We start from the raw sequence: 13013 nt of genomic DNA on the forward strand, positions 1-13013 counted from the left end.
GTAGAATTTTGAGGACAAAATGAATGTATTCCATTTTAGAATAGGACTATTATATATAACAAAGTGTGGAAAAAGTGAGTTGCTGCAAAACGGAGTGGGCAAAGGGAAATAAGCAAAACAGCCCAAAAACAATAGGTGTGCCCAGCTTGTGGCGTTGAATTACTAAAGTTTTGAAAGGTGCATCGACGCGGCATCGAGCAAAGGCTGTGAATACTAATGTTTTTTATTCCACCCATCCATCCTTTGGGGTGGTGCCTATCTCAGCTACAATCGGGCGGGAGGCGGGGTATTTTTATTTTTTAAAGAAATTTCCCCCAAAAATAATAACAAGAAAACTTTCTCACATTGTCATCATGGGGTATTGTGTGTCGAATTTTGAGGACAGCTTGATTTTTTTGTGCACATGTTCCATAAATATTGATGTTAAAGATTTCTTTTTTTGTGTGAAGAAATGTTTAGAATGAAGTTGATGAATCCAGATGGATCTCTATTACAATCCCCAAAGATTGTATGACTTTAAGTCTTACTTGCCAACCTTGAGACCTCCGATTTCGGGAAGTGGTGGGCGTGGTCGGGGGCGGGACGGGGGCGTGGTTAGGGGTGGGGGCGTGGTTATTTACAGCTGTTGTGTGCGCAGTTGTGCACTGCACATTCTAAAGTAGATGTTATTGTCACATATGCGTGATTGATTGAAACTTTTATTAGTAGATTGCACAGTTCAGTACATATTCCGTACAATTGACCACTAATTGAGCATAATATAGTCATCACACAAGTTAATCATCATAGTATATACATTGAATTATTTACATTATTTACAATCCGGGGGGTGGGATGAGGAGCTTTGGTTGATATCAGAACTTCAGTCATCAACAATTGCATCAACAAAGAAATGGACATTGAAACAGTGTAGGTCTTACTTAGTAGGATATGTACAGCCAGCAGAGAACATAGTGAGTTCACATAGCATAAGAACAAGGAAATACATTAGAAATTCATTCGATTATTTACAATCCGGGGAGATGGCATGTGAATGGAGGAGGGTATTAGTAAAGGGTTGAAGTTGCCTAGAGGTGTTGTGATGGTGCATGTATTGTTCTGTTTAAGTGTGTCACATGCTGTTTACGGCAGACAAACTGCCTTATGGTAGAGTGGTAGACGTAAACGTGACTGCTGTTGTTGTGTGTTGCTACTGCACTGAGAGGACAATAAACCCACATAAGAAACCAAGAACTCACCCTCGATTATTCTACTGCAGGGGTCACCAACGCGGTGCCCGCGGGCACCAGGTCGCCCGTAAGGACCAGATGAGCCCCCCTTTAGGCCTGTTCTAAAAATAGCTCAAATAGCAGCACTTACCAGTGAGCTGCCTCTATTTTTTAAATTTCATTAATTTACTAGCAAGCTGGTCTCGCTTTGCTGGATATTTGTAATTCTAAGAGAGACAAAACTCAAATAGAATTTGAAAATCCAAAAAAATATTTTAAAGACTTGGTCTTCACTTGTTTGAATAAATTCATTTATTTTTTTACTTTGCTTCTTAGAACTTTCAGAAAGACAATTTTAGAGAAAAAATACAACCTTAAAAATGCTTTTAGGATTTTTAAAAAACATACAACTTTTTACCTTTTAAATTCCTTCATCTTCTTTCCTGACAATTTAAATCAATGTTCAATAACTTTTTTTAATTTTTATTGTAAAGAATAATAAATACATTTTAATTGAATTTTTCATTTTAGCTTTTGTTTTTTTGACGAAGAATATTTGTGAAATGTTTCTTCAAACGTATTATGATTAAAATTAAAAAAAATATATTCTGGCAAATCTAGAAAGTCTGTAGAATCAAATTTAAATCTTATTTCAAAGTTTTGAATTTCATTTAAAATTTTTGTTCTGGAAAATCTAGAAGAAATAATGATTTGTCTTTGTTAGAAATATAGCTTGGTCCAATTTGTTACATATTCTAACAAAATGCAGATTGGATTTTAAACAATTCAAAACATGTAATCCAAATTCTAAAATTAATCTTAATCAGGAAAAATTACTAATGATGTACCACAAATTCTTTACATTTTTTCAAAAAGTTTCGAATGAGCTAGTTTTTCTCTTCATTTCTGTCGGTTGTATTTTGAATTTTAAAGAGTCGAAATTGAAGATAAACTGTGTTTCAAAATGTAATTTTCATTTTTTCCGTGTTTTCTCCTCTTTTAAACCGTTCAATTAAGTGTTTTTATCATTTATTCCCTACAAAAAACCTTTCGTAAAAGGAAAAAAAATGTACGACGGAATGACAGACAGAAATACCAATTTTTCTATGTATACTGTATATATATATATATAGATTTATTTATTAAAGGTAAATTGAGCAAATTGGCTATTTCTGGCAATTTATTTAAGTGTGTATTAAACTGGTAGCCCTTCGCATTAATCAGTACCCAAGTAGTAGCTCTTGGTTTCAAAAAGGTTGTTGACACGTCACTCAGGTTTTCATGGTCTGAATTTCAGGAGAAAATTTGTTTTGGGAGGTTTTCGGGAAAGACGCTGAATTTCGGGTGTCTCCCGGAAAATCCGGGATGGTTGGCAAGTATGCTTTAAGTCAGGGGTCGGGAACCTTTTTGGTTGAGAGAGCCATGAAAGCCAAATATTTTAAAATGTATTTCCGTCACAGCCATATAATATTTTTAACACCGAATACAACTGTCAGGCTCAAACACTGATGACATCTATTAAACAGACAAGAAGCAAGGAATCAGACAGAGACAGGATTCAATTTAGCTCAATGAGGAGAAACCCGTAAAACTGCATCCCTTGTACAGTGTCATCCCAGGCTCTGACAAGAGAATTCTACATTCTCTTTTATTTGGACTTTCCCTGATTAAAACAACTAAATGCATGCATCTCTTATTATTTTTTAATAACATTGTTATTCTGAAGCTAACCAATAATTAATAAAATACTTTTGACCATGAATGCGACATCTTGAACAGGTGCGATGGAAATGGATGGATGGATTAAAATGCATGAGAATGTTTTATATTTTGAAAGTTATTTTTAACACTGTGATTAATAGCGGAAATATTAATTACCTATCCCTGCTTTAAGTTGATGATTACTTCTATGTGTAGAAATCTTTATTTATAACTGAATCACTTGTTTATTTTTCAACAAGTTTTAAGTTATTTGTATAACTTTTTTCCCCAAATAGTTCAAGAAAGACCACAAATGAGCAACATTTTTGCACTGTTATACAATTTAATAAATCAGAAACTGATGACATAGTGCTGTATTTGACTTCTTTATCTCTTTTTTTCAACCAAAAATGCTTTGCTCTGATTAGGAGGTACTTGAATTAAAAAAAAAATGCTACTTGTATTCATCTCGTCCATCCATTTCCTACCGCGTGTCCCTTTGCAAAACGCTGGACTCACAAATGAAAAAAAAAGAGCGAGAACGGGCGCGCTTAGTAGTAGCCTGCAAGACAGCGTGCAGGGCGAAACTCCGCCCTCTTCTTGTAGCTATGGAAACTGGCGGATGGCAACATCCAGCAGTGTTGAGTGCGTGCGTGTGCGCGCGCACGTCCTCCTCATACCTCTGCGAGGTGGCGACTGACTGCGAGCGGCTGCACGAGCACGCGGCAAGATGGCGATGGCGCGACTGATAGTGTGTTGTGTCCTGTGCTGCAGCCTCGGTAAGACCCTCTCCTGCCTTCTTCTCACCCCGCTTTAGGCGTGGGAAATTCGGACGTTTGCGCTCGACAACGCGCGGCGAACACTGGGGAGCATCTGGTGCTAAGTTAGCTCAACGGCAAGAGAGAATGCTAGCTTCACATGCTACTATATACATATGTTACAAATCTATATTTACCTTCTTGTGTTTGTACTATAATTATAGACCTTTGTTAGTCTATATATACCTTCTTGTGTTTGTACTATAACTCTAGGACATTGTTAGTCTATATCTACCTTGTTGTGTTTGTACTATAACTCTAGTACATTGTTATTCTATATATACCTTGTTGTGTTTGTACTATAACTCTAGGACATTGTTAGTCTATATATACCTTGTTGTGTTTGTACTATAACTCTAGGACATTGTTAGTCTATATATACCTTGTTGTGTTTGTACTATAACTCTAGACATTGTTAGTATATATATACCTTGTTGTGTTTGTACTATAACTCTAGTACATTGTTATTCTATATATACCTTGTTGTGTTTGTACTATAACTCTAGGACATTGTTAGTCTATATATACCTTGTTGTGTTTGTACTATAACTCTAGGACATTGTTAGTCTATATATACCTTGTTGTGTTTGTACTATAACTCTAGAACATTGTTAGTCTATATATACCTTGTTGTGTTTGTACTATAAAACTAGGACATTGTTAGTCTATATATACCTTGTTGTGTTTGTACTATAACTCTAGGACATTGTTAGTCTATATATACCTTGTTGTGTTTGTACTATAACTCTAGAACATTGTTAGTCTATATATACCTTGTTGTGTTTGTACTATAACTCTAGGACATTGTTAGTCTATATATACCTTGTTGTGTTTGTACTATAACTCTAGGACATTGTTAGTCTATATATACCTTGTTGTGTTTGTACTATAACTCTAGAACATTGTTAGTCTATATATACCTTGTTGTGTTTGTACTATAACTCTAGGACATTGTTAGTCTATATATACCTTGTTGTGTTTGTACTATAACTCTAGGACATTGTTAGTCTATATATACCTTGTTGTGTTTGTACTATAAAACTAGGACATTGTTAGTCTATATATACCTTGTTATGTTTGTACTATAACTCTAGTACATTGTTAGTCTATATATACCTTGTTGTGTTTGTACTATAACTCTAGTACATTGTTAGTCTATATATACCTTGTTGTGTTTGTACTATAAAACTAGGACATTGTTAGTCTATATATACCTTGTTGTGTTTGTACTATAACTCTAGGACATTGTTAGTCTATATATACCTTGTTGTGTTTGTACTATAACTCTAGTACATTGTTAGTCTATATATACCTTGTTGTGTTTGTACTATAAAACTAGGACATTGTTAGTCTATATATACCTTCTTGTGTTTGTACTATAACTCTAGGACATTGTTAGTCTATATATACCTTGTTGTGTTTGTACTATAACTCTAGTACATTGTTAGTCTATATATACCTTGTTGTGTTTGTACTATAACTCTAGTACATTGTTATTCTATATATACCTTGTTGTGTTTGTACTATAAAACTAGGACATTGTTAGTCTATATATACCTTGTTGTGTTTGTACTATAACTCTAGTACATTGTTAGTCTATATATACCTTGTTGTGTTTGTACTATAACTCTAGTACATTGTTAGTCTATATATACCTTGTTGTGTTTGTACTATAACTCTAGTACATTGTTATTCTATATATACCTTGTTGTGTTTGTACTATAAAACTAGGACATTGTTAGTCTATATATACCTTGTTGTGTTTGTACTATAACTAGTACATTGTTATTCTATATATACCTTGTTTTGTTTGTACTATTACTCTAGGACATTGTTAGTCTATATATACCTTGCTGTTTGTACTATTACTCTAGGACATTGTTAGTCTATATATACCTTGTTGTGTTTGTACTATTACTCTAGGACATTGTTAGTCTATATATACCTTGTTGTGTTTGTACTATAACTCTAGTACATTGTTTATATATACCTTGTTGTGTTTGTACTATAACTCTAGTACATTGTTAGTCTATATATACCTTGTTGTGTTTGTACTATAACTCTAGTACATTGTTATTCTATATATACCTTGTTGTGTTTGTACTATAACTCTAGGACATTGTTAGTCTATATATACCTTGTTGTGTTTGTACTATAACTCTAGTACATTGTTATTCTATATATACCTTGTTGTGTTTGTACTATAACTCTAGTACATTGTTAGTCTATATATACCTTGTTGTGTTTGTACTATAACTCTAGTACATTGTTATTCTATATATACCTTGTTGTGTTCTATAACTCTAGAACATTGTTAGTCCATATATACCTTGTTGTGATCTCTACTATAACCCTAGGACATTGTTAGTCTATATATACCTTGGTGTTCAGTAACTGTAGAACATTGTTAGTCTATATATACCTTGTTGTGTTCTGTAACTCTAGAATATTGTTATACATATATATATATATATATATATATATATATATATATATATATATAATTGTGTATATATATATGTATATATAAATATATATATATATGTATATATACATATATATATATATATATATATACATATATATATATATATATATATATATATACATATATATACATATATATATATATATATATATATATACACATATATATATATATATATATATATATATATATATATATATATATATATATATATATATATATATCTTTTGGTGTTTTATAACTCTAGGACATTGTTAGTTTGCCTTTGTTTGGATGACTAGGTCAATATGTTAGTTCCCAGTGCAGGACATTGACTCACATATGGGACATGACAAAGCTTGTATAAAAGGTTGCATGTTGTCATGTCAGCTGGCTTTGTCAGCACTTAAGTGTGTGTTTTAACTGTCTTAGTACACTTTATCAGCACTTGAGTGTGTCTCTTAACTGTCTTAGCACACTTGAGTTCAGCACTAATGGATGTTATGGAGAAGACTGAGCATGAAGATATTGACACCAAAGTGTGTATACATGACACTGACAGACAGCATTGTTGTTCTTATAACAGTCACACTGGATCATAACATAGCTTTGATCAAGTTAGTTTCCATATAGATCTGATTGATCAGACACATTTTCGGGGCTTCTCCCTTGACTATGTATTGTTTTATTTTCTATATATTGCCAACACAAGGTTGTGTTTAACTTCAACGTCACAAAACGTCTCCTACAGTACGGTCAAAAATGTAAATACGAGCAGTATGTTCACCAGTCAAAGATGCTCAATGTGCATAATACCTAGATTTTCACACACAAGTGAATGCAAAGCATACTTGGTCAACAGCCATACAGGTCACACTGACGGTGGCCGTAAACAACTTTAACACTGTTACAAATATGTGCCACACTGTGAACCCACACCAAACAAGAATGACAAACACATTTCGGGAGAACATCCGCACCGTAACACAACATCAACACAACAGAACAAATACCCAGAACCCCTTGCAGCACTATCTCTTTCCAGGACGCTACAATATACACCCCCTGCTACCCCTTAAACCCTCAACCCCGCCCACTTCAACCTCCTCATGCTCTCCCAGGGAGAGCATGTCCCAAATCCCAAGCTGCTGTTTTGAGGCATGTTAAAAAAAATAATGGACTTTGTGACTTCAATAATAAATATGGCAGTGCCATGTTGGCGTTTTTTTTCCATAACTTGAAATGATTCATTTTGGAAAACCTTGTTACATTGTTTAATGCATCCAGCGGGTGGCATCACAATAAAATTAAGCATAATAATGTGTTCATTCTACCACTGCATATATCGGTATCGGTTGATATCGGAATCGGTAATTAAGAGTTGGACAATATCAGAATATCGGATATCGGCAAAAAACCCATTATTGGACATCTCTAGTACATATATATATATATATATATATATATATATATATATATATATGCATATATATATGCATATATATATATGCATATATATACACATACACACACATATACAGTATATATATATATGTATACGCATATATTTATATCCGTCCATCCATCCATTTTCTACCGCTTATAGAGTGCTGGTGCCTATCTCAGCTACAATCAGGCGGAAGGCGGGGTACACCCTGGACAAGTCGCCACCTCATCGCAGGGCCAACACAGATAGACAGACAACATTCACACACTAGGGACCATTTAGTGTTGCCAATCAACCTATCTCCAGGTGCATGTCGTTGGAGGTGGGAGGAAGCCGGAGTACCCGGAGGGAACCCACGCATTCACGGGGAGAACATGCTAACTCCACACAGAAAGATCCCGAGCCTGGGATTGAACCCAAGACTACTCAGGACCTTCTGCCACCGTGAAGCCCACATACACACACATACAAATATATATATATTAGGGCTGGGCGATATTGGCTTTTATTAATATCGCGATTGTTTAATGCCATATTGCGATATACGATATATATCACCCATCAGGAGCAAGGGTGAAGTGTCTTGCTCAGGACACAACGGACATGACGAGGTTGGTACTAGGTGGGGATTGAACCAGGTACCGGTTGCGCACGGCCACTCTCCCACTGCGCCACGCCGTCCCTATATATATATATATATATATATATATATATATATATATATATATATATATATATTTATTAGGGGTGCCCACACTTTTTCTGCAGGCGAGCTACTTTTCAATTGACCAACTCGAGGGGATCTACCTCATTTATATATATCATTTATATTTATTTATTTATGAAAGAGACATTTTTGTAAACAAGTTAAATGTGTTTAATGATAATACAAGCATGTGTAACACATATAGATGTCTTTCTTTCACGAAGACAAGAATATAAGTTGGTGTATTACCTGATTCTGATGACTTGCATTGATTGGAATCAGACAGTAATGATGATAACGCCCACATTTTCAAATGGAGGAGAAAAAAAGTGGTCCTTTCTGTACAATACCACATGAAAGTGGTTGGTTTTTGGCATCTAATTCATCCAGCTTCCATACACTTTACAAGAAAAACATTGGCGGCAAATTCCGTAGCTTGCTTGATTGACATTCACGGCACCCGAGGGTCTTGTGAGATGACGCTGGCTGCTGCCAGTTCATTATTATGAAAAAATGACAGAGAGGAAGGCGAGAAACACTTTTTCTTTCAACAGACTTTCGCGCCGTCCCTTCCGTCAAAACTCTAAAGGCCGACTGCACATTTCCTATCTTCACAATAAAAGCCCTGCTTCATGCTGCCTGCGGTAACAAAATAAGAGTCTCGGAAAGCTGGCGTGCACAAGTGATGTGCACGCCAGCTTTCTGAGGGATCGCTTGTGCACGCCAGTTTTCCGAGACTCTGTATTTAGTTAGCGCAGGCAGCATGAAGCAGGGCTTTTATTGTGAAGACAGGAAATGTGCAGTCGGCCTTTAGAGTTCTGACGGAAGGTACGGCGCGAGAGTCTGTTGAAATAAAAAGTGTTTCTCGCCTTCCTCTCGGTCATATTTTCATAATAATGATCTTGCAGCAGCCAGCGTCATCTCACAAGACCCTCCGGTACCGTGAATGTCATTTAAGTGACGTCTTGGTGAAGATTGATGATCGCAAATTTTTAGGTCTATTTTTTTTTAAAAGCCTGGCTGGAGATCGACTGACACACCCCCCGCGGTCGACTGGTAGCTCACGATCGACGTAATGGGCACCCCTGATATATATATATATATATATATATATATATACATATATATAATATATATATATATATATATATATGAGTGGATAGTTGCTCATCATCCCCACCCAGAACTACCAGTCGGGTCTTGAGGCTGATGGCTGATGGCTGATGGCTGCACACCATGTTGGGAGGATGTGTGTGCGTGGTCACCTTCCGTGCGTGTGCAAGCTGACGAGCCTCTGCATAGATGCTTGATTGCATTGGTAAGCATTGAACATTTGACCCGGGTGTGTCAATCAAGACGCTGACAGCTCGAAGTGGATTTATCAGGGCTGGTGTGTACATGTATTTTTTATGCCGCAGAATTAGACTCCACTAAATAAATACATGACCTTAAGGGGGGGAAAAAAATTGGTATGAATATAATATCAGCAGCAAGTCAAGTTGACTTAAGTCTGAAGTCATTAGTCTTGAGGGTAAAAGGAAGAGGGACGGTTCATATTTATCTTAGAGATATCATTGCTTCAATAGTTTACATGAGTGTTCAGACATTCTGTGTTTAAAACCAACACTTCCTGTGTGCTCTCCCTCAACAACTTAAGACAAAACGACGGTTGCATGCTCCGCTGCGTGCACCGCCAATTAGGGCTGGGCAATATATGGAATATACTCGATATATCGCAAATTTATATAGAAAATGAGTACATGGTGATATTGGAGTATAGGTTCTCACACGGGCATTACACTGCAGGCTCTTCTCACTCTTTCTTGTCTCTCCTTCTCACAGAGACGTAAAACAAGCGCGCCTTCTTACATACGTCATACTGTCGCGCGTGTAGCGTCATACGCCTTCTCGGAGCAGAGATAGCGGAATGGGTAACGTTAGCTGTGGTGCGAGTGGTAATACGAGAGAGAGAGAGAAGGTGCGAATCTGGTAACAAAGGAATAATTAATTCCCAGGAAAAACAGCAGGGGGTCCGTAGTCTGGCGGGGGTTTGGCTTCAAGCGGGAAGATGTTGAACAGACAACTGTGATATGTCAAGTACGCGGCAAAAGCGTTGCTACAAAAAGAATGAAGAGTGCTTGAAACGCCGCATGTAACACACGGCACACTGACAAAGCTTAACCAATTGTTACTATAACAATCTACAAGGTTAATATAGGTTGCTTCTCTTTCTTCCTTTCCATTTTTCTGCTTAATTTTGAATCTGTAGTTATCATTATGTATATGTATTGTTGTATTTGAACAACTGTATTGTTGATAATAGAGCTAAACTACTGGTACTGTTCATTATCAATAGTGATACTTCTATTGGTATTTGTATTGATCCATTTGTAGTGTTATAATGTTTATTGTCATTTCTGTTTTACTATTTATTTCACTAACTGCTTCTTTGCTATCACTTTTACCATCATATTTGTACATATCCTATTTGCTGATGTTGCGGTATTGTTGTTGTTGGTATCGTCTCTCTGTCTTATCCCCCTCTTGTCCCCACAATTTCCCCTCTGTCTTCTTTTTTTCCCCCCTTTCTATCCCCTCCTGCTCCGGCCCGGCTGCACTAAATGATAATATAAAAACATTTAATAAAGTCAAATACAAATAAGGCAACAAGAGAAGTATCACACACTTCTCTTTTGTAAAGTAAATCTGAACAGCCGATACGGGCATCTACATCAACTATATGAAGGAAGAATTAATTCCCAGGAAAAACAGCAGAGGGTTCGTCGTCTGGCGGTGGTTTGGCTTCAAGCGGGAAGATGTTGAACAGACAACCGTAATTTGTCAAGTATGCGGCAAAAGCGTTGCTACAAAAAGTAGCACCACTGCTAATATGTAGCATCATTTGAAAAGTCACCCGCTACAGAATGAGGAGTGCTTGAAACTCCACATGTCAACATCTCTGGTTGGTGCCACACCCACTAAATGCCCAAGTGACCATTTTCACATCAACACCGTATGAAAAAAATAGTAAACAACAGAAGTAGATAACGTCCGCAACCCTCCCAATTTTCGGGAGGGGCACTGAGATTTCGGAGTCTCCCGGGGCAACCATTCTCCCGATTTCCACCCGGACAACAAAATTGGGGGTGTGCCTTAAAGGCTCTGACTTTAGCGTCCTCTCTAACCTGAAAAGGAGACTATTATATATGTCTCCGTTATCCGTAGCTTTATCTATAAACCATAAAGTAGGCAGGCACGGAGCTATTTCTCAGCGTGTGTTTATTCCAGCCCGCACGTTAATACACTGACACACAACATCCGGATCCCCATCAAGCATTGCTTCAAAACCACGGCAAGTAGTAATGTACAAAAACCATAACGGAGTGCACTTTAATTTAGTGTTGTTTTGATAAGTCATCTTAGTGACATCCTGCACAAAAGTACACTTTGTTTGTTTTAAACTATTGTAATTGCGTTCTGTACAAAAAGTGCACTTTAATTCAGTGTTGTTTTGATACGTCATCTTAGTGACATCATGCACAAAAGTGCACTTTGTTTGTTTTAAACTTTTATAGTGGTGTTCTGTACAAAAAGTGCACTTTAATTCAGTGTTGTTTGATATGTCATCTTAGTGACATCCTGCACAAAAGTTCACTTTGTTTGTTTTAAACTATTGTAATTGCGTTCTGTACAAAAAGTGCACTTTAATTCAGTGTTGTTTTGATATGTCATCTTAGTGACATCATGCACAAAAGTGCACTTTGTTTGTTTTAAACTATTGTAATTGCGTTCTGTACAAAAAGTGCACTTTAATTTAGTGTTGTTTGATATGTCATCTTAGTGACATGCACAAAAGTGCACTTTATTTGTTTTAATCTATTGTAGTGGCGTGCTGTACAAAAAGTGCACTTTAATTCAGTGTTGTTTTGATACGTCATCTTAGTGACATCATGCACAAAAGTGCACTTTGTTTGTTTTAAACTATTGTAGTGGCGTTCTGTACAAAAAGTGCACTTTAATTCAGTGTTGTTTTGATATGTCATCTTAGTGACATCATGCACAAAAGTGCACTTTGTTTGTTTTAAACTTTTATAGTGGCGTTCTGTACAAAAAGTGCACTTTAATTCAGTGTTGTTTTGATATGTCATCTTAGTGACATCATGCACAAAAGTGCACTTTGTTTGTTTTAAACTTTTATAGTGGCGTTCTGTACAAAAAGTGCACTTTAATTCAGTGTTGTTTTGATATGTCATCTTAGTGACATCATGCACAAAAGTGCACTTTATTCGTTTTAAACTTTTGTAGTGGAGTTCTGTACAAAAAGTGCACTTTAATTCAGTGTTGTTTTGATACGTCATCTTAGTGACATCATGCACAAAAGTGCACTTTGTTTGTTTTAAACTATTGTAATTGCGTTCTGTACAAAAGTGCACTTTAATTCAGTGTTGTTTTGATATGTCATCTTAGTGACATCATGCACAAAAGTGCACTTTGTTTGTTTTAAACTTTTATAGTGGCGTTCTGTACAAAAAGTGCACTTCAATTCAGTGTTGTTTTGATATGTCATCTTAGTGACATCATGCACAAAAGTGCACTTTGTTTGTTTTAAACTTTTATAGTGGCGTTCTGTACAAAAAGTGCACTTTAATTCAGTGTTGTTTTGATA

At 36.1% G+C, this 13013-nt stretch overlaps 2 protein-coding genes across 2 annotated transcripts in view; one reads left to right on the plus strand and one right to left on the minus strand.

The window, feature by feature from the left end:
* Positions 1-13013, minus strand: part of thyn1 (thymocyte nuclear protein 1) — a 157237-nt gene that overhangs the window by 34301 nt on the left and 109923 nt on the right. The window lies entirely within an intron of this gene.
* Positions 3527-13013, plus strand: part of jam3a (junctional adhesion molecule 3a) — a 69497-nt gene continuing 60010 nt past the window's right edge. The window contains exon 1 of the mRNA XM_061878081.1: positions 3527-3688. Within this exon, the coding sequence (XP_061734065.1) occupies positions 3640-3688 (49 nt within the window). The 5' untranslated portion in view covers positions 3527-3639. The remainder of the gene's footprint in view (positions 3689-13013) is intronic.

Source organism: Nerophis ophidion, linkage group LG18 (genome assembly GCF_033978795.1).
Source record: "Nerophis ophidion isolate RoL-2023_Sa linkage group LG18, RoL_Noph_v1.0, whole genome shotgun sequence".
In the NCBI taxonomy this organism is placed as follows: domain Eukaryota; kingdom Metazoa; phylum Chordata; class Actinopteri; order Syngnathiformes; family Syngnathidae; genus Nerophis; species Nerophis ophidion.